The 19,721-nt window shown below is 40.1% G+C and overlaps 1 protein-coding gene across 1 annotated transcript; it reads right to left on the minus strand.

Moving 5' to 3' along the window:
* Positions 1–6,294: 6,294 nt before the first annotated feature.
* CALM2 (calmodulin 2 (phosphorylase kinase, delta)) lies at positions 6,295–15,654 on the minus strand. The gene is made up of 5 exons (XM_014950653.1): positions 15,501–15,654; positions 10,166–10,309; positions 9,983–10,089; positions 8,984–9,119; positions 6,295–7,554 (listed from the first exon to the last, which is right to left on the minus strand). The coding sequence occupies exons 2-5, from the start codon at positions 10,233–10,235 to the stop codon at positions 7,526–7,528; spliced, it is 342 nt and encodes a 113-aa protein (XP_014806139.1). The 5' UTR covers positions 10,236–10,309; positions 15,501–15,654; the 3' UTR covers positions 6,295–7,525.
* Positions 15,655–19,721: the final 4,067 nt, after the last annotated feature.

Below are 19,721 nucleotides of genomic sequence, written 5' to 3' on the forward strand. Positions count from 1 at the left end.
ATCTGCTTCACTAGCAAATGACTCATTTTGCTAACTGCTACATGGCAGGCAGACTTATCTTTAGGGAGAGGCAGCCAAGAAAGTCAAGGACCATGGATATGAAACCTCCCCCTCCCCAATATGATTTTCCCCAATTTCATTGCTTTTATAGTGAAGATTACTCTTTAGTAAGAGCAAAACAGCAAAAGCATTTTATACCTCTCTTCAGTAGCCAAAGACAGTTTATCAAGACCTTGCCAATAAAACCCATCCTCAAGTGTAATTTAAACCAGATAAATGACGAATCTACAGCACAGCAATCCAGGAGATTCTGTGAGGGATCTCCAGCTTCAGTCACATGGAGATTTCTTCAGGGTGTGTGCAGATGTGTCTCCTTTGCTAATGCTTCCTTAGGGAAGGACAAAACATGGGCAAATTCAAGGGGAAAAAAACCCCAAACACTGCCAGAAGGAGATTTTTTTGTAGCATTTCTTCCAAAGCCCAGTTAAGAACCACAAGAGGATTTTAAAAGGTTTTAGGGGAAGCCACTGCCTGTGGAAATCCCCCAACATCAATCCAGTTACAATGCTGGAGCACAAGGGTGGAAGAGCTCACAGAAAGGCAGAACTTCACCACCACAGTCCATTTCCAAAATGAGTAAAACTTGTATTACTGGTAGAGTAATGAATGATTAAAACAAAAGGAAGAATTGCTGGAAAAGTGCTCATCTGCTCTTGCTTTCAGATGATCTTGCAAACCAGCCTGTTCATCTGGCTGGTGGGGATGGCTTCCTCACAGTGAAAGTCAACAGAAGACAATCCTCTGATACTTTTTGTCAGCCTTTTGAACTGTAACATGTATAAATAAATGCCAATACTAATTCCATGGAAAAATGCCTAGCATTCTTAGGGCTTAAAAGACAAGTCAATTATGCAGTCTGTTTTAAAGAAAAAGATTCATATATTCACACATTACACTGCTTTGTGAATCAATTTCAAATTATTGGAAGTTTCACACACCCTAATCCATTAAGCAACTTTATTTTTAAGCATATTCAAGGCCTTTTGAATCAATGTAAAGACTACACTGGCCATAGAGTTTTAGAGTAGACCCTGAACTATGGTTTTCCTGTTGTGTGTGAATAATTTGGCAGCGACAAAAAGACTCTGCATTTCCACTTTGGACACAGAGAGCTTCAAAGGTCTCTTTCAAGTTTAGTTAATATTAGAAAAACAGTGGCTATTTAAGTGGAAAAAAAAAATGTTTATAGCAGTCAGAGGCTTAAACACCTTGGAAATAGAGGGAACTGAGAAACCCCACAGCCTTCCTGGGGTTGCTAATCATCTAATGCTTCATAATTAGTAACAGATTGAGAGGAGGGGGCAAGATCTCAACCTCTTTTTTGCCTTTTCTTTCCATAGTAGTGTATTGCAGCTATGTGAAAAAAGCTCTTTTAAATTTAGTTTAAGAAAACCAACAAAACAAAACAACAAACCCTCTCACTCCAGAAACAGACAACTCTCCTACAGTCTTGCCGACAGAAAGCCAGCAGGAATTCCTTCCCTCAAGGGCCATTACTTGCGTTTTTCTGACTGCCACAAGGCAAGAGCCTTTTAAGGTGCCCCAGGACATGGGATGCATGGCAGCAATGCTACAGGGGGTAACTAATCTGAACACGGGGCCTGTCAGACCTGGAAGGAAGCAGAATACCTGTCTGCCCTCTGCAGGGTTGCCCGCCATGGAAAGAGCCACAAGAAGATGGCTACCTAAGTGACTAAGGGAGGGATGCCAAACAGAGAGCTGGTCTTGTTTGCTGACCAAGGTGACAGTTACACCTGATAAAAGTACTCCTTTACTAATGGGGAAGTTTAACTCCTGAGCGAGCACGCACCTAACGAAAGGTCTGATCTGCCAGATGAGGACTATGCAATTGGAATGATCTGAATACTCCGTTCCAGCTGTGGGGGCCACTAGAAATGTATCAAACTCTACTACTGCCTTCACCATCGGAGAACAACCTGCAGAAGTCAGCCCAGGTTCCAGCCCCTAGATCTTGGTATTATTCAGAGAATAGTATTGGACTTCATCTTGCACCAATCATTAGATGTTTGCATCAAACTTGCCTTCTTTTCCTCCCACACTATTCTCCCACTTGTATATTCTTTCATGCTCTTTCTTTTCCCTGTCCTCTTTCTTTCACTCTTATTTCCAGTTCAACTCTTCCTAAAACAAAATAAAGTGCACTGTCATTACATGACACCACGTGATATCCTGTCTGTATGGTAAGATCTAAGAGCCAGAGCTACCTGCTACACTCCATACAAATATATATTGAACATTATAAATATACTAAATCTGTAACAATATATAAATATACTAAAATGCAGAGCCATTCTTCAATAGCTTACTGAAATGCTGAATAATGTTATAAAGTTATTAGAAGTTATTTGCATCATTGTCATCCAGAGTTTCCCAGGGAATGCGCCTCATCTTCAGGCTATTAAAGTCATCTTTACCAAATCTTGCACATCTTTTGAAAATATCTTAAGGTATTCCATTTGGTCTAGATCTTTGTGCGATTTCTTGAGCAGCCTCTCAGCACACTCAAGCTTAAGACACTGAGACAAAACACCGCTTCTCCATAGAACATATTAAAAAAGCAATAGGACTGTTTAAGCTGCAGCTGGAAAAGAAGTCATCGATTTAAAATAAAAACTGCTATTTACATCATCTGAAGGTGACACTATGACAGACTTGCACCTATTGGAAACTGGAAAATCAAGGTCCCCATCCCCACTCCAATATTTTCTTCTGTTTTTTTTTTCTTTGCAAACTTAGAAATCCACTTTTTTCAGTGTGTACGCAGCTATCAAAAACTCAATTCTTCAAAACCAGAGTAAATATATAACGTGACAAACTGTGACTAACCTTGTAGTAAAATAAGAACTTTTTTCAAAACGAGAAATTCAAGGAGATGGGGTGTGGTTGTTCTCACTCCAGTTACTAATCTGTACTAATGATAAAGGTAGGTATAAGTAGAAAAAAAGATAGAAACACACTCACTCTAAACCCCTCCATCGCCCCCGTCCCGAAGATGATCCTATCCCCTTTTCAAAGCTCTGTTTAAACACAGGTTAATTATGCAGTACCCAAGTTTCTTCAGTAATATCCCTTTTGCCTGAACATGACAGGTTTTTTTCAATACTTAGACCACAAATACCAGCCTATTCATATAAATTGTCATCTCAAATACCTACTATTTTCCACTTGGACCAAAAAAACCCCAAACCACATTCTTTTTCAAGATTTATTTTAACAAAAGTTCTTTGCTGAACTGAACCTTTTTGACTGAAAAGTGTATGATTTGACAGACTAACTCAATTAGAATGAAACTTCCTTAAATGTCCATTACGCAAAGACTTCAATGGAAAAGCCATTTTTTTAAATGCAGTATTCACAGAGAACTTTTAAAAGTCTCTCTAGTATTTCCCACCCACCCCCCATGGGAAATAACCAGCAATGACAATCCTGAACTACGGAAACTCCCCATACTTACACAATTACCTGTTAGCAAATGAGTTTAACACAGCTTTTCTCTTAATTGGACTGCATTACTGACCAAGAAACATGGGGTAGTCATAGAATAGAAGTGATATGCATAAATGTTAGCAAAACAACTGCTTTCTTCTCATTGTGCCCAGGTTGTTACCAAACAATTCCTGAAAGGAACCATTCAGATGCAGCAGACTGAGCTACCTTCCTCCTGCAGAGTCAAGTCTCCACAAACCAACAGCCCCAGGTGAAAGACTCGCCACCCAGTCTGCATTACCTCCCCTGGGTCCATCAGCTGCACTCCTGCAGTACACACTCATCTACCTTCTGAGCTGCAGCCTCCCTCAAATAGTTAGACTGATCTTATTAGCATTCTCCTAATCCTCACTTACTGTCTCCTTTACTCATTAGCTGTCCCCAATTTATTAGCTGTATCTTAACAGGCTGCAAGCTTACCAGCCACTATTCCTTATCTGGCGAGATATTCCCCCACCAAAATTTCACAGCCAGGAGTGACTAGCACAGTTATTTATTTTCATGACAGCTCACAGCCTTAAGGTACATAATGTCTTCTACAGTCCTGCTTGGTGACTCCTAACATTACCAGAATGAATTAGAGACACACTCTAAAGTGTACCAATCCATTACACATCTTCCTTCACTGGGAAAGGCCACCCCATGAACACAGGACTGCACACCATGGTGCCCAGGCACTTGTCACCTTCACAGAATCATTTAGATTGGAAGGGACCTCTCGAGATCACCTAGTCCAACTCCATGCTCAGTCAGGATCAGCTAGAGCCACTTGCACCTTGGCTGTGCGCAGATTGAAAACCCAGCTGCCTCCACAACCTGCGTTTGACCACCCTCATAGTAAAAAAAAAAAATCTTCTCCTGTTCAGGTAGAACTTAATCTTTTTAAATTTGTGCCCGTCACCTCTTGTCCTACCAGTGAGTGCCGCTGAGATGAATCTGGCTCTGTCTTCATTCCCTCCCATCAGCTTTTTAGACACAGACAGATGTCCTCCTTAGCCTATACATTAAAGGAACAATCTTTAGGCAGATCTCACCTCATCCCCCCAGGTTTAGAATAAAACTGCACCACCAGGTGTTTTACTGTAGTGTTACACACAAGTTTTTGTTCTTGCTATTATAGCATAGAATGTAAGAACCTCCACCATACGTAAGACACAAGAAAGACTTTATCTTAGCAAGCTACCAGAAGCTGAACTTGAAATTCCAGAGCATTCCTACATAGCCACACATTCAGAAATCTGCCCAGAGTAACTTAAGGACTACCTACAATAGCAGAAGCACCTGCAAATTCACCTCAGCCAAAAGGTTCAAGTTCTAGTGATCAATGCCATTTGCTTCCACCATACTCAGAAGTCATTCTTCCGTTAGCAGAAAGTACTGAGAAGTATTACCTCCATTCTGCAGGTAACATATGATGTAAACAGGGCCATGAGACTTCAGTATCAACCTAGAAATCAGGCATTTCATTTAAGTAACAGCAACACAGACACACTAAACAAAACCAGCAGCTTCCATTCCTGAAACTAAACACTCTGAACCAGGGAGCAGCTAAAATGACAATAAATAAAGGTGGCCTTCTCCTCTCACATTCTTCACCCATTCATTTTATGAAAGGCAAATATTTTGGCCAAGGCAGCCCTTGCATAACAGAGAGGACCCTCTCCTTTTTACCATAGTCAAATGCTTCCAAATGCACACTGAGATGTAGCAAAGATTGCCTATCAAAGTGTGATTCCCAGCCTACTGAAAGTCAAGACACCAGACTGGCAAATACAAATTCTTATCAGCTCCTTGCTTGCATTACTTACCTCTAAAAATGACACTTCCAATAGTCCTGCAATTCAGAATCTCAAGTGGTTGTTCTGACGGTTCTGTCAAACGCTCCTCATCCTGTGCCAGTTTAAGCACTTATGTCTTGTCCCCAGGCTCCCAGGCCACAGGATGAAGGCCAGATAGGATGTGCTTGTTTGGTCACTCATTTTGTAGAATGCAAACCCCGACTGCTAGAATACTGAAGACTGCATAAGCTTCCTGAATCAGATTGCCAGTGTACAACAAGCAACAATTCTAAGGAATTCTGATGCTGGCAATTTTAACACTTTTGATAAGCCTCCTCTGGAAAAATCAAGAGCTGCTTATAGTCCTTAAGGAGAAGGGGTTTAAGATGAGTGACAAACATCTAATCAAGTGTTTCTGAAATCAGGTTCATCAGCTGTCTTAATTTTACATTTCCACTGTAATTATAAATACACCAAAGATTATTAAAACAGTTTTAAAACATTAGGTAACTGCTCTGCTGGGATTAGTAAGGGTAACCAGATGCAGGGGACAACGTTTTGTTTAAAGGCAACCAGAATCCCCAAAGAAAATGACCATATAGTATATGTAAGATCAGTCAGTTCTTGCCGGAAGAATACAGGGGCAAGGGGCACAGTCAGTCTCTGGCATTCTTTTGAGGTCTTAGATCTGTCCTTGGGCAAAACCAGATTTGTTTTCTGCTTTAAAAAAAAAAAAATTGAACCTTGACAAAAACTAGTGCTAGAAGAACAGTCATGCTCATTAGCAGATCAGTAAGAGAATGTTTCCTTCTGTACTTTGAGCTGACTGCATCCTGAACGGCAACTCAGACACAGCAGTTTCAGAAAAGTCCAGGTATGAGACTAAGTTACCCCGAGGTAGCAGCTGTCAGGGAATAAACTCCAAAATAATTAAAAGAAAGCAAACAGGTTTAGTTGTCTGAACAAGGAATTTTAATTTTAGGTCAACTATTGAACTAGGTCAACATCCAGTTCACAATGTCTACAGATAGTGGGCATAGCCAGTCACTACGGTAAGTTTATTGAAGCACCAAGCTCCACACAAGACTGTAAAATACATTTTAAACTACTAGTAAGAAAGCTTCTTCAAGTCAACAATACTATTAAGGGCCAGAGTTTAAGGACTAAGTTTTCACCTTCCAAGCTATTTTAAGACAGCCAATCCATTGCATAAGCAAACCGAACTGCTACATACTGAAACACAGAGCAGCAACTGTATTGAACAATTCCTGTAAATAATTCAAGGATACATTGAAACAGTATGGGTAAATTGTAATTTTTTATTGGAAAACAAATATACAACTTGGAATGGATTTGAGGCAAATCGTGCCATAAGCAGATTTTTTTTTTAAAATAAGTGGCTAAACAAAGTTTAAAAAGCATAGTAACAAGAGGAGAAAAATGTTTTCTGGTACAGGACCAGCAGTACAAAAAAAACTTGTGTACGAGTACCTGGATAATCACCCGTTTTGCATTAGTGCAACTTAAGTTTCATATTGTTGACTGTCAATCGTCCACAACGTTAAGACTCCACATTTCAACAACATGTTACAGGTATGGCCACAAACAAGTTACTGTGAAGTAAGCTAGGAGAATGATTTTTACAGTGCATTAGCCACATGTATATATATTATTCACATGATTTTATCCTGGAGTTAGCTGCAAGAGTCCTTATCCTGCATCACAGAAAGCGGAATAAACGCCTTTATGTACTGGAGAACTAGAGCCAGCATGTTGCTTTAACTAAGGAATTGCTAATACATGGTAAACCCCAGCTTACTTTATGTAACTTGTCACACTAGTCATACCTAAGTCTCCTAAAGAAAGCTACTTTTTTATTTTTAAACAGACAACCCAGATGTTCCCTTAGTTAACCAACTCCATCTAACTTTAGATGTGCAGAAGGGCTTAAATATCCAGAGTAAGCCACATGCAACATTTGTTACTTAGATCAATTTTCCAAAAATCAGAACAATGACAGTAAGATAAAGGAGAAAAACATGGAGGAATGGCCTTCTAATTACTATACATGCATATTCTTTTGACAGTAAGGGAAAAACCTTTTACAGATAAGTTACAAACAGAGAAAAGGCAAATAAACAATTTTGTACAAGAAATTTAACACATTCTGTACAACGTCTTCACTTCGCTGTCATCATTTGTACAAACTCTGTAAAAGGAAAGAGTTGCATAAGAGTTATTCAGAGAAAAATCTGAATTTCAAGATCTGAGAAGTGATCTGCCTTACTAGTGCTGAACACTGTTTCCAAACTAGGTTTTCAGTGACATTCCAAAAAGCATCTTCAAGACAGTCCCCTTTTCTACCATCACACCTAAATACCTCCTCTTTTCTTAGCAGGAAAAGGCAGCCTCTACTTTCATCAAAAAAGTCAGTCCCTCAGAATTGGGGAACAGTCTTACTTCCAAAGTAAACCATTACAGGGTCCTCATGCCCACTAGCTTATAGACAGGGACAAAGTATCTAAGAATGACTAAGAGATCAGTAGAAATTGTGCTGATGCGATGCTCAGTTAAGTAGGTGTACAAGCAAGACATTGTGTTGGTTTGGATTATTTTTTTCCAAAGCAGAATAGCCCAGGTCTTACTATTTTACCTGATAGTCTTTAAGCAACTGAATCATTGCTTATTCACAGCACATTGGAAGTTAGATCCCACAACACAGAACTCATCACTTGTCTTGCTGAACCATAGTGTCAGGTGCAATAACAAAAAAAAACAGGAACATAAAAGGAGTTAACTGCTTGCTCAAGTTTCAGAAGAGCAACTGGAAAGAAGAGGGATGCCTACCCTCTCTAGTGCCAGCCTCTAGGTAGTCGGTTATGGAGCAGCAGTCTTGCTCCTAGAACCACCTTTTGCTCACACATAAGTGCTCATTCTCAGGCCACAACCAAAAAAGCCTTTAAGAGAAGCCACACCTATGCCTCAAAAACAGTAAGGGTATTAACTGAAAATACCCTTTTCTATGAGATGTTCAGAATGTAAAGATCAAAACAAGCTTAACGTTTGAGCTGCAAGCAACTGCCTAACAGAACTACTCCTCTTCCGTGACTTCATTTAAGTTTCAATGCCAGGAAGAAAATAAAACCAAACTACTGGTGCAGCTGATTTGTGTGAAATTATTTAAGAGGTCTGCCAAAGATCTTGAGATTTCTGTGTGTTTTAGAGGCTTTTGCCCTTTCATAAAGGATTTTAAAAGCATTAATGAAAAATGAGTGCCTTTAGCTATAGTCAGATCAACATTCATTAGCAAACAGAACAGTATGAACAGTATGTGAACATCTCAGCTAGCTTCCTTATTCTAATTGTCAATTACACATTAAATTTACAAAGTTATTTCTTACACTGCACAGTTGAATAGCCATTTTTTGCCTTTGGCACAAAGGTAGCAATAACCCACTCAAACCTATTTAGGAGGTACACAATGTTACATACTAAAAGACGTTAGTTTAAAAGAACGTAACTGTTGAGGAGAGCTCATCTGAACACTGCCCTGTTTGAACTTGGTATGGCTATTAGCACCTACACAATCGCCATCATGAGAAGTGCTACACAATAAGAGTCAGTTAACAACTCCTTACCTTCATAGTTTACTTGACCATCACCATCAATGTCTGCTTCCCTAATCATTTCATCAACTTCTTCATCTGTTAGCTTCTCCCCAAGATTTGTCATCACATGACGGAGTTCTGCAGCACTAATGTAACCATTACCATCCTGAGAGGGGGAAAAAAGGAAGACTGGAATAGACTTGTGTAAGGCCTAGTGACTTAACTATAACAAGAAGTTCATCACAGCTTTAACCACTAGCATTTGCACAAGGCAGATGTGAGCTGTAAGTATGCCTTCAGTATTCTCTAGAAACTTAGTCTTAAAAAGACATTTTAAATAGCAACTTATCCCACGCAATTTATGTTGACTATATCCTACCCCAAGACACACTTTAATCACTGACAAAGGAACAAGCACTTTTTGCAACCTTTTTAGGTGACAGCAGCCAATTCAATCACATGACTGTCTGGTTCAAGTGTCTATTTCTTAAACTAGAAGCTACTTATCTAATTCTCCTATTTGATGGGAGTCCAGCACAAAGCCACAATGGCCTTTAGAGACCACTTTTACATATTTCATCCTCATTGGGTGGCACACTGGATATCAAAGTAGTTAGTGTATATGAACTCTGGACTGACCTTTTCCTCCCCACATCTCAAGGCACTCATCATACATTTTCTATTTAAAAGTGCACCTTGCTTCAGAAGCTGAGTAACTTTAGACTTATTTAGCAAATTACTCAGTAAAAGATTTAGAAGATTACCACCTTAAATAGTCGAGCAATTTGCACGACAGCCTTGTACAAGTATTTTAGTATCATAGCTACTGGTAGTATCACCCACTACTTTAATGATGACTCATTTGACTTTCAAGTACAGTACCACAGTAGACTCAACTTTATGGTGACTACTTAATCTAGAGGATCTAGGTAACAGGATTGCAGATACCCCTCAATTCAGTGAGGAAGCTCATTAGAGATCAGACTGAGTTTTCAGTAACAGAAATACTTATGACAAACATTTTAGTACCTTGTCAAACACACGGAACGCTTCTCTAATTTCTTCTTCACTATCTGTATCTTTCATTTTTCTTGCCATCATTGTCAGAAACTCTGGAAAGTCAATTGTGCCATTGCCTGCAAGACAGTTACTTTGTTAGAAAAAACCCACCTTTTTGATGCTTTATTAAATTACTTATTAGTAAAATCTTACCATCAGCATCTACTTCATTGATCATGTCCTGTAGTTCTGCTTCTGTGGGGTTTTGACCAAGCGATCTCATCACTGTCCCCAACTCCTTTGTAGTTATAGTACCATCACCATCCTTGTCAAATAGTGAAAAAGCTTCTTTGAATTCTGTATAACAACAAAAAAGAGAGTTAATATTTCAAATCTGAAGGGATTAGGTTTACTTAATCATTTAAGAATCCATTGCTGCTTATCATCAAATTACAAAACTTGATTTCATTCTCTTTAAGATTGTTATACTGCTCAGTCTGCTATAATTGTAATGCCAATATGGAAGCACCAACACCTGGAAAACAATCCACGAGTCTAACAATCAAGTACATTTTGGCCTAAGCAATGTCATCCATTTCAGTAGTACTCAAATGTTTGTTACTATCCATCACGAACAAGATTCCCTAATACAGAGACAAAGGAAACGGCTATCTGCGACTAGAATGATCCACATCCTTGGTAGGAAGTGTTTCTCTCAAGAAAATAATACGAAATTACTTCAAGAAAGCTGAAAAATAGTACTCAAAACAGAAATGCTACAGCTTAACAGCACTTCCATTCCTAATAGAGCAGACAAGTCAATGAAAAAGTATAATCAGACCAAAATAAAAATAGTTTCTCTTTACAACTCACTTCCACTGGACATGTTAGTCTGAGCAGTACATGCTACATGAAGCTCCAGTATACCTAGCACCATAGGTCTTAACATTTGACCATACCTTAGCTACAGAGGAACTTCTCCCAGCTCTTTCCCCCATTGGACTTCTGCAGTTCTTCAGTTTATGTACATACACAACTCCAGTCAAAAAGGAAAGTCACTAAGAGCCTCAATTTCTAAAGAGCTGCTTAGAAAACTGCTTCAGCCCTACTGTATCCTGAAACAGCCTTTACAGAACTAGTCAAAAACAGCTGAAAGACTGTTTAACTGCATTTCAATGCTACCTCTCAACCCTCCACAATGGCTGTATTGTAGCCAGCAATATTAATACAAGCATGACATGTTTAATTGTCCAGTCCAAAAATGGAGTTGGTTTTAATCTATACCATCTGTTTGTCTTTGGCCACAGACCTTAAGCTTGCTCACTGGACTGTAGTAGCTCATACACAAGTTACAGTTAAACATAAAAAACTTATCTATTCCCTTGTATAATTCAGATCCTTTTACAGATTCCAAGGCACCTGAGATCATGCCTTTGGAGAACTCATTAGCTCAAGGGTACTCCTGCATCTAAAATACTTCCTAGAATTAATTTTTCAACATTTCCAAGCAGCCAGCTTTCCAGATGGTGGGTTTCCCAGACCAGAGTTAGTCACAGTAAAAGTTGTGTTTTCACACAAACTGCATAAAGTCTTACTTCATCCATTTCATACTCTGAAACACTCGCAGCGAGTACAAGCTGGCAAGTGTTAAAAATGCAACTACAAAAATAGGCTTTTTATAGTTCATGAATGCAGCTATAATACCAGAGCCACAGTTGAGTCCCATCCAGGAAAAAAACACTCTTCTGCATCTAATAGTTTGAAGCATTCCAAAAGCCAACTCCCACTGTTTAGTACATAGGAATCAGAGTAAGGCTACCACAACACCAGATAAAATGGTTTCAAGCCAATATTGTATAATCAAAACACAGGAACAGGCCTACCCAAACAGGCAGCTGTAACCTGTACTTACAGTAACTGCCAATGGGTCTTTGGGGCTAGTTTCAGTTAGCTTGGATGCCACAAACAAGTTTATCAGGAGTAAAGTTGTGACACCAGGGAAGCAAAGGCTTTTGGGTCAAGCCTAGAAGAGAAGCTCATATTCTATCATGAAAGGGCCACAAAAGGAGAATACTAAATCCTCAGAATCAGGTACTCAAGTGTTATCCAAAGCGTTTAGCTTCATCCTTAGCTTGAAGGTCAGCTATCACTAACCCAAACACACAGCAGACTTCACAGTACTGCAGTGACCCTACTTAGAATAAGCAATACTTAATTGTTACACAAAATTCAAAGTCTTGCTTCTGGCCATTCAGTGGTGTATTTTGAACACTTGAAGTGAATCTCTCTACCTTTCTTTTACTCTAAGATGCCATAGGCTAAGAAACAACCAGCTGTAAATCATAACCATAAAGAAAGTACAGCAAGTCAAATTTAATTAAAATACCTCTTCAACCACTTGCAGGAACCACCTCACTAATTAGAACAAAGGAGTAATAACCCTATGCCAATACAGTTTAGACTAGAACAACCTAACATAGCTTTGGAGAATTTGCAGCAACAGCCAGTGAAGGCACCTATAAAATATGGAAGTTTAGTGAGCAACTCCATTCTGGCTTCCTGCAACATAAGATTATAAAACATGCTTCCCACACTTAAGAAACACCTTATGACTCCACGTCACGTGCAAAGCAAATCCTCCCTTTATTCAACACTCTTCCATGCCAACCTACAAATGAAAAATCTCTTGTATCCTAGATAAGGCTAACCTGTCAGAAACCTGAGGACAGTGCTGGCAGAACCACTCATCTTTAGGACAGCCTACAAGGTTTCAGCCTTTCCTTCCTTCTGAAAAGCACACTGCATCAGAAGGAAAGGCTACTTCCAGGCCCTATGAAAGAAAGGCTAGTACAAGAGAACATGAACTCTAACAGCCTAGCTCAAAATGTTCTATTTAACAATAGCTTCTCAGGCATCTCTGCACCACACCACCTTCCCTGATGAAGTGGCAGTCTTCAGTGACCTAATATGTTCAGTGAACCAGAACTCCCATTTCCACTCTCACACTATTTAGCCAGCTATGTCTGGAACTTTTATAGGAGAACGCCAATTGTTCTCTTCACAGCTACCAGGAGCTCAACACTTAAACATGACTATTTCTACTATGAAATAAATTCTAAATAGCTCTTGTGGTCAGACCCCCAACAGAGAACCACAGCACACTAACAAGGCATTAAAAAAAACACCATACATAGGCCTACTTATTCAGAGAGCCCATTTAGACCTCTTTGAGGTCCAGTGGAAGGAGTACAGCTCACAAAACCAGTTGCTGTAAGACAAAAGCATCTTTAAGATGTCATCCCATCCCCCCGACCCACATCAAATAGTCCTGACCTATATACCTTTTTAACACAACACAACCAAATGGATACCCATTTGACTTGGATGGCAATCTTTAACTCTTACTGAACCAAGCTGCAATTAGCATTCATGTTCTGTACCTACTCAGGTTTTAAAATCAGTCCCTTTCATATGAACACAACCTGAGAAGTCTTTCACATTTACCTATAACAACAAGAAGCTTCAGCACCATATGACCAATGTGTTCCATAGGAAATAAGAACATCTGGAATCTTTAACAACTGTATTCTGGTGCTTCACAGCAGAGTTGGAAGATCTGTTTTAAGCCAGGAGAAGTGCCTGCTTTAACTCCTGTTCTTAAATGGAAGATCAAAGTAATGTTGTCTCTACCTTGTAGTAATATTTCTGTAAGCTTGCCCTCCAATCAAAAGCAAGGTATCTTGCAAATCAAAGCAAGGTAGAGGGCTCGAACCTTCAAAATCAGTCTCTGCAAAACATGCAAACTCTACTTGTAACATTTTCCCATGCAAGACACTGGCCTTCAACAGCAAAACTAAGCTGCCTGCTTAGTCAGCTGCAACCCTTCCTAAGCTGTAGTAGGGATGGTTCCCTAACAGGCCAGCAGTGGGCTTATGTCTTCACATCAGAGATTTACAGTTTACTTGCAAACACATTTGCTTCATGAAACACCATAGGCAAACAGGAAGTGGCAGGCCATTTCACACTGTATACTAACACTAAGCTGTATTTTTACTCTTTCAACACAGGTGAAAGCCCTCTGTATCTACTCTACTCAGTATTACTAATACTCACTTTTGGCTCTGAGAACTATACTATCATTACTGAATAGCTAACATTTGCAGTAATCCTGAGGTAGTGTTAATGAGCTTCCTGTTTATATTCCATAATCAGCTACATCAACTAATAAAGCTTCTACAGTTAAGAACTGGAACAATGAACCATTATTGAAAAAGAAAGCAGTGACAATTGATAAAGCCTGTTCCAACTAAACTGATCACAAAACCCTTAAGATATGTAGGCCACTTCCAGAAAAAAAAAAAATCTTGAGCTTGTGCTTACTCATAAGACAGTACCATGGTAACAAGTAAATAGACTAAGGACTTTCCACAAAACCATAATTAGCCTCCTATGAGTTAAGCAAGCTTCTGAAGTTTAAAAGCAGAAGAATGTCTTTACACTTCAAATTTGGCAATTATGGTAAAAACAAACTAGCTCATTATGACACTTCTGTTTAATACAGTGTCTTCAAGAGCGGCACCATAGTTAAATAGCAATAGCCCTTAGAGGCTGTTATTTGTATGCTTGACCTGGTACTATTAGATTAGCAGAACCCTAACACCCTCTAAAATCATGTCACATGACAGCATGCACACTGAGACTTTCTAGCATTAACACCATACGCTTGTCAGATCAAAACCCCAGAAGTTTTTAAATGTCCATGGCAAGGCTGAACTCTGCACTACCAGCTTTAAGTCACAGCAATTATTGAAGTTGAAATCAGTCTTCAGAGACCAGTGACAGATACTAGTTTGTACAGCCTGCATGAGTAGTAGACATGACAACCAGAGGAGTTTTAGTTACTAGCAGACAGTTGTCAATGCATAGAAACCATTGTTAGGGGTCCACAGATGTACACAGAAGATTTTAAGTGGTGCATATTTATTTAAGCATTTCAGAGCAAGACCATCAGAATAGTGCACAGAACACTTGTGTCCAAGTCCACAATGCAGTTCCAAATATGGAATACCAATAGTTGTCATCATGAAGCCAGTCTCTGCTGTCATCGCAAAAAGCTACTCTGAAACATCTCCACTGACAGGAGACCACAAAGGAAGTTATTTTTGCCTTCTGCTAGAAGGGCACCCTGGATTTCAAGTCTTCACCAGATATTCACGCAACCCACTCCACTTTCAGTTTGCACTTGGGACAATTCTGTAGTCATGACAGCAAAGAAAAAACAACCACCATACCAGGGTCCCAAGCCTACTAGCTAGTGAAGCTGTGAGGATTGCCTAAGTATTCTAGAGGACAAAACTTCAGATTAATTGTATCCATGGTGCTTTTACAGTAGATGAGCCTTTAAAACTTAAATGACAAAGGAAAACATTCCACAATACTTCTTTAGTATCTAAGAAAGCTAAATATCTTGTGTAACACAGACTGTCACTGGATTAAGAAATGTGCCAGGTCAAGTAGGAGTAGCAACACAGCACATGAGAAATCTCACCTGCAATCTGCTCTTCTGTCAGTTGATCAGCCTGCAATAAAAGAGAATATCATTATAGTTGTAGCAAAAGTTCAAGGCAAAATAAGACACAACCTCCTAGAGGCCCCTGAACATGGTAGCTGCTCTTCAGGACTTATCTGTATCATTCTGAAATAGACCAATGTAACACAGCTCAAAAGTCATCAGGATTGCTTGCCAAGTCAGAACTGGTAGCCTGTCCTTATTTCCAACCCTACAATACCTGGTACACCCAAATAATGGATTACCATGGGTATCAATCCATTACCCAAGCAACACTAGCAAACTCAAGGCACACAGGTCCCTCTAGAGTGGTTTTAAAAACTCATTAACAAAGCAGACTACTGGTAGTAACACTTTGGTAAACTAGCCTCAGCTTTAACACTAAACATTTTAGGTCTAAGAAACACAGCAGTAACCCTCAAACCCTAAATTTAAGGCAGACTATTCTCTTCTGCTAAATTACAATCCTATAATTAGAAAAAAATACTCTTTTCTAGAACTAAATAATCCCTTGATTAACATGAAGCTTCATGTCCAAGACCTGACCATAAAGAACAGAGTCCATATAACCACTACTAGCAGCTTCATGCCAAACTGGTAATTTCAATGCATTTGTCATATGGCAGTCTAGACATTTTTCAGACTGTTGTCTCCAGATTCAAGTATCATAAAGTAGTTTACAGGGCCATTAGATAAAGGTTCAGTGATGGAAGAGTTGGGCAAGTCCCAGTTTGTACCTCCATTTTGCTTTATCACTGGACAGTTTTGAATCAACTGGATTTGACAGCAATAAAAAAAAAGGTCAGTTTTCAAGACCAAAGTCAAAATCGACTTCACTCTTGAAAAAATGCAAAGGTATTTCAGGACTGTAGAATACTTTTGCTAGGTTTTCAAGTCAGCTGATTCTTCAAACAAATTCTAGATACCTTCAGTTGAGTTGCAGTGACAAGACCACACATTTCCTTCAAGGCAGATCTTTTAGCTCTTTAACCCCTAGTACTCCACCAGACTCAAAAAAAACCCCTTTAACACACAGAACAGATACACTCACTGTCTAAATTTAACTTTGCTTTTTTTCAGTTTTGTTCATATTGTGACCATTTCAGCAACAGCCTTATTACAATTACTGCAGTATTGACAGTTAGAAACTTTTTCAGTCATTAGCTGTGCCCACAATCATCTTGCTACACGTTAGCCATCTGTCAATGAAACACTCAGAAGAAGGTATATACACCATCTGTCACTTTTTACTTTACTGATTTCAAATTGAATTACATTTCTATATTGCACACAGTCTTAGAAGTTACCCACTTCTGGTTATCCTTCCTGTAACAGACGTGAAGTTAGTTGCTCAAGCAACCATACAAGAGCTAAACTGCTTCCAAAAAAAAATGATAATATATACATACAATACAGAAACAGCCCACAATCAGCGATTTCTCAGACTGCCTACAGCCCACCTACTCTTAAGAATCAAGACCACACTACTGAGCAACTTCCAGAAGAGCAGCCAACGAGTATTTGCAGCTATAGGTTCTACTTGTTCCAATTTCAGCAGCTGTAGGAAGTATTCCCATGCAAGTTCAACTTTTTGTTTTAAAAAAGATGAGATAGTCTAGGGTGGCAGCTACACTGCTGAGAACAGTTTAACATTAGGCTTTCAGATGGAAGCATTCTTCTGTTCATTTAACAGAAGACTAACAGATTTTCACTTGTCTGGAGTGTATCATTAACAGTCAGAGTCATACCTTTGCATGCTATTTACATTTTTATTGCTCGAGTGAGGAGAATGATGTGCTACATTTCTGCAGGATATTTATATCCACAGAAAGCTGTAGATCAGATTTAAGTAGCAAGAACCTAGTTTATTTAGGTCAATACTTATGGGTTACCAAGTTGAGTCACATACTGTTTTATATAAACAGTTTTATATAAAGACATGACATTAACCAGTGTTTAAGTTGAGTGTTCCTGGACTCTTCCTCTCTAATTCTTCCAGCAACTTAAAACAACCTCTACCCACTGACCATAAATTTGGATAAGCTTTGTCAGCACCTGTAAGAGGCACAGTGTTTCAGAAGAGCACGATGCTTATTAGAAGCCACAGGTATATGGCAGTTGAAAGATAAGCTCGGAGGTGGGGCAAGGTTGAACAAACACCATCTGTACTCTGCAGTGCTAGGCTCTGCAGGGACTGCTGCGCAACAGCAGTAAAAGGCGGAGCCAGCAAGTCTGCCAGATCACTCCCTCCCATGCCACTCAGGTGGAGGGCGACCAGACCCAATCCATGCCTGCCACTTACAGGCCACAGTCTTCCCAGAAGGGCCTTCTGGAGTTCTTCATCCTGAATTTAAGCCAGATACTCATGCACCATACACGTGACAGCATGCATACCCAACTTCAGAAGCAAACAGTTAAATTACAGCGTAACATGCTGAAGTTTTGGCATGCCCCTTACTATGGCCTAGATCCACCCAAAAACCTCCTTTGATGAAGTCAGGGAACCCTTTGCAGCTTTGACACGGCATTCTCTGATTCATGTTGCAGCACTTTCATTTTCACTGCAATAGCTCCCATCCCCCCGCCCCCAGATTATGTTGAGGGCCTGACAAAGAATGTAAGCCTCCTAGGAAAGAAGGGGAGCTGTTGCGTGTGCAGCAGTTTCAGTGGCACAGGCAGCCTCTAGAGGTAGTGTTTCATTACAGCCCGAGCTGCTATGCAGTAACCGGCTTGGATGATCCTCAACACTGCCTGATAGAGAGCTACCAACAAACCACAGAAAAGATGACACCATTCCCCTCTAGAATGCGGCATTTTGGTATATTTCACAGGTGTCAGATCTGAATGGACAGTTCTGTTCTGGCAAGATTAACTGAAGAACAAGAACTAGATGGACTAGTACATAAGGCCTGGAGTCACACTTTATTTTGGGAGCAAAGTATTCTGCTTTACCTAGCATGTGCAGTATTGGACAACATATATTCACAGGTTTAGCCAGTCTGGTCTGTCAGGACAAACTATAACCACACTCAAAGTGTCACTGTGCCTCCTGGACACACCCATTTTTATATAGACCTTGTTTGAAGATACTCCATTTTTGGTCCTGTACCAGCCATTTTTAGTTCAGATGATGATGACTAAATGCAGTAAGAGTCTTTTGCTGCTATATTCACTGGGATTTTTTCCTTTATAGATGGTTGCTGTATAGGTTCTCAATTCAAGCAAAAATAACAAATTTAGGCTTCTGTTCACCTAATTTCTTTGCCCAGAGAGCACTTAAAAAACCCCCTCAATTTTAAGTTGCCATCGTTTACTTTACACATGGCAAGCTGATAATGATCTGATTCCTTAAAAGCATGTAATGAATGAAAAAGCAGTTTCACTATACTGCATCTTCTCTTAATGCAGAGAGAGTACTAAGCAGTCATTGGTGTTGTTTTTGCGTTTAATTGTTCCTTTTGTACGTCTTTCAGTATCCACTTGTTTTAATTAAAAAAAAGCTAAGCTCATATCCTTTAGACCCAATTTGAAATAATTCTCCAATTCCACAAAATGCGTTCTATTTCGACAGTTGATTAAAATCCTAAACAAACGTATTGCTAGGAAAAATGAATTGTGCTTCATCAAGAAAACGCAGGAGAGTCCACCGCAATGACCAAAACGGGAAGCCAAAAAACTGTTAAAAATATGTATATCTATAAAAATCCCTTGTTCAAAAGAGCCACCGACAGCAAGGCGTTATCACGAAATCGGCATGGGAGAGCGGCTTCCAACGTGAGCTGACAACAGGTCTAGCCAGGAGGGAGATGGTGCAGTGAGGCAGCCTGCCCCTCATCATCATGCTGCTCAGAAGCTGCAGGGCTCCGCATTGCATTATTACCAGGCGCAACACACCTCGCTAGCGAGCCAGACATCTTAAGCGCCCGCAGCAGCCGGCCGCCGCGCCGCTGCCTCCCCGGCCCCATTCAGCCGCACACCCCGGCTCGCCGGGGAGGGGAGGAAGCGATAAGAAAGCGGAGCTGGTGCCATCGTGGCAGCTCCTTCCCCCCCCTCCCGGCACCCCCCACGCGGGTCTCCTCCCAGGAGGAACCGTTATCTGCCGCTCTACCCCCCCCTCCCGACACACACCCCGACAAAGCGTCATGGCGCTGGAACCCAGTGGCAGTTTGAATTTTGAATCCGCACCAACGCCCCACGCGC

The sequence above is a fragment of the Calidris pugnax genome, unplaced genomic scaffold (genome assembly GCF_001431845.1).
Source record: "Calidris pugnax isolate Ruff unplaced genomic scaffold, ASM143184v1 scaffold24, whole genome shotgun sequence".
Classification (NCBI taxonomy): Eukaryota; Metazoa; Chordata; class Aves; order Charadriiformes; family Scolopacidae; genus Calidris; species Calidris pugnax.

What these genes read in the sequence shown, in the direction of transcription:
- CALM2 (XM_014950653.1), bottom strand. Translation starts at nt 10,235, where the DNA reads ATGAGATCGCTTGGTCAAAACCCCACAGAAGCAGAACTACAGGACATG. An exon ending in CGTTCCGTGTGTTTGACAAG is followed by an intron (nt 9,120 to 9,982) that starts GTACTAAAATGT and finishes TCCCCCTCTCAG; the next exon opens with GATGGTAATGGTTACATTAG. An exon ending in TGGTCAAGTAAACTATGAAG is followed by an intron (nt 7,555 to 8,983) that starts GTAAGGAGTTGT and finishes TTCCTTTTACAG; the next exon opens with AGTTTGTACAAATGATGACA.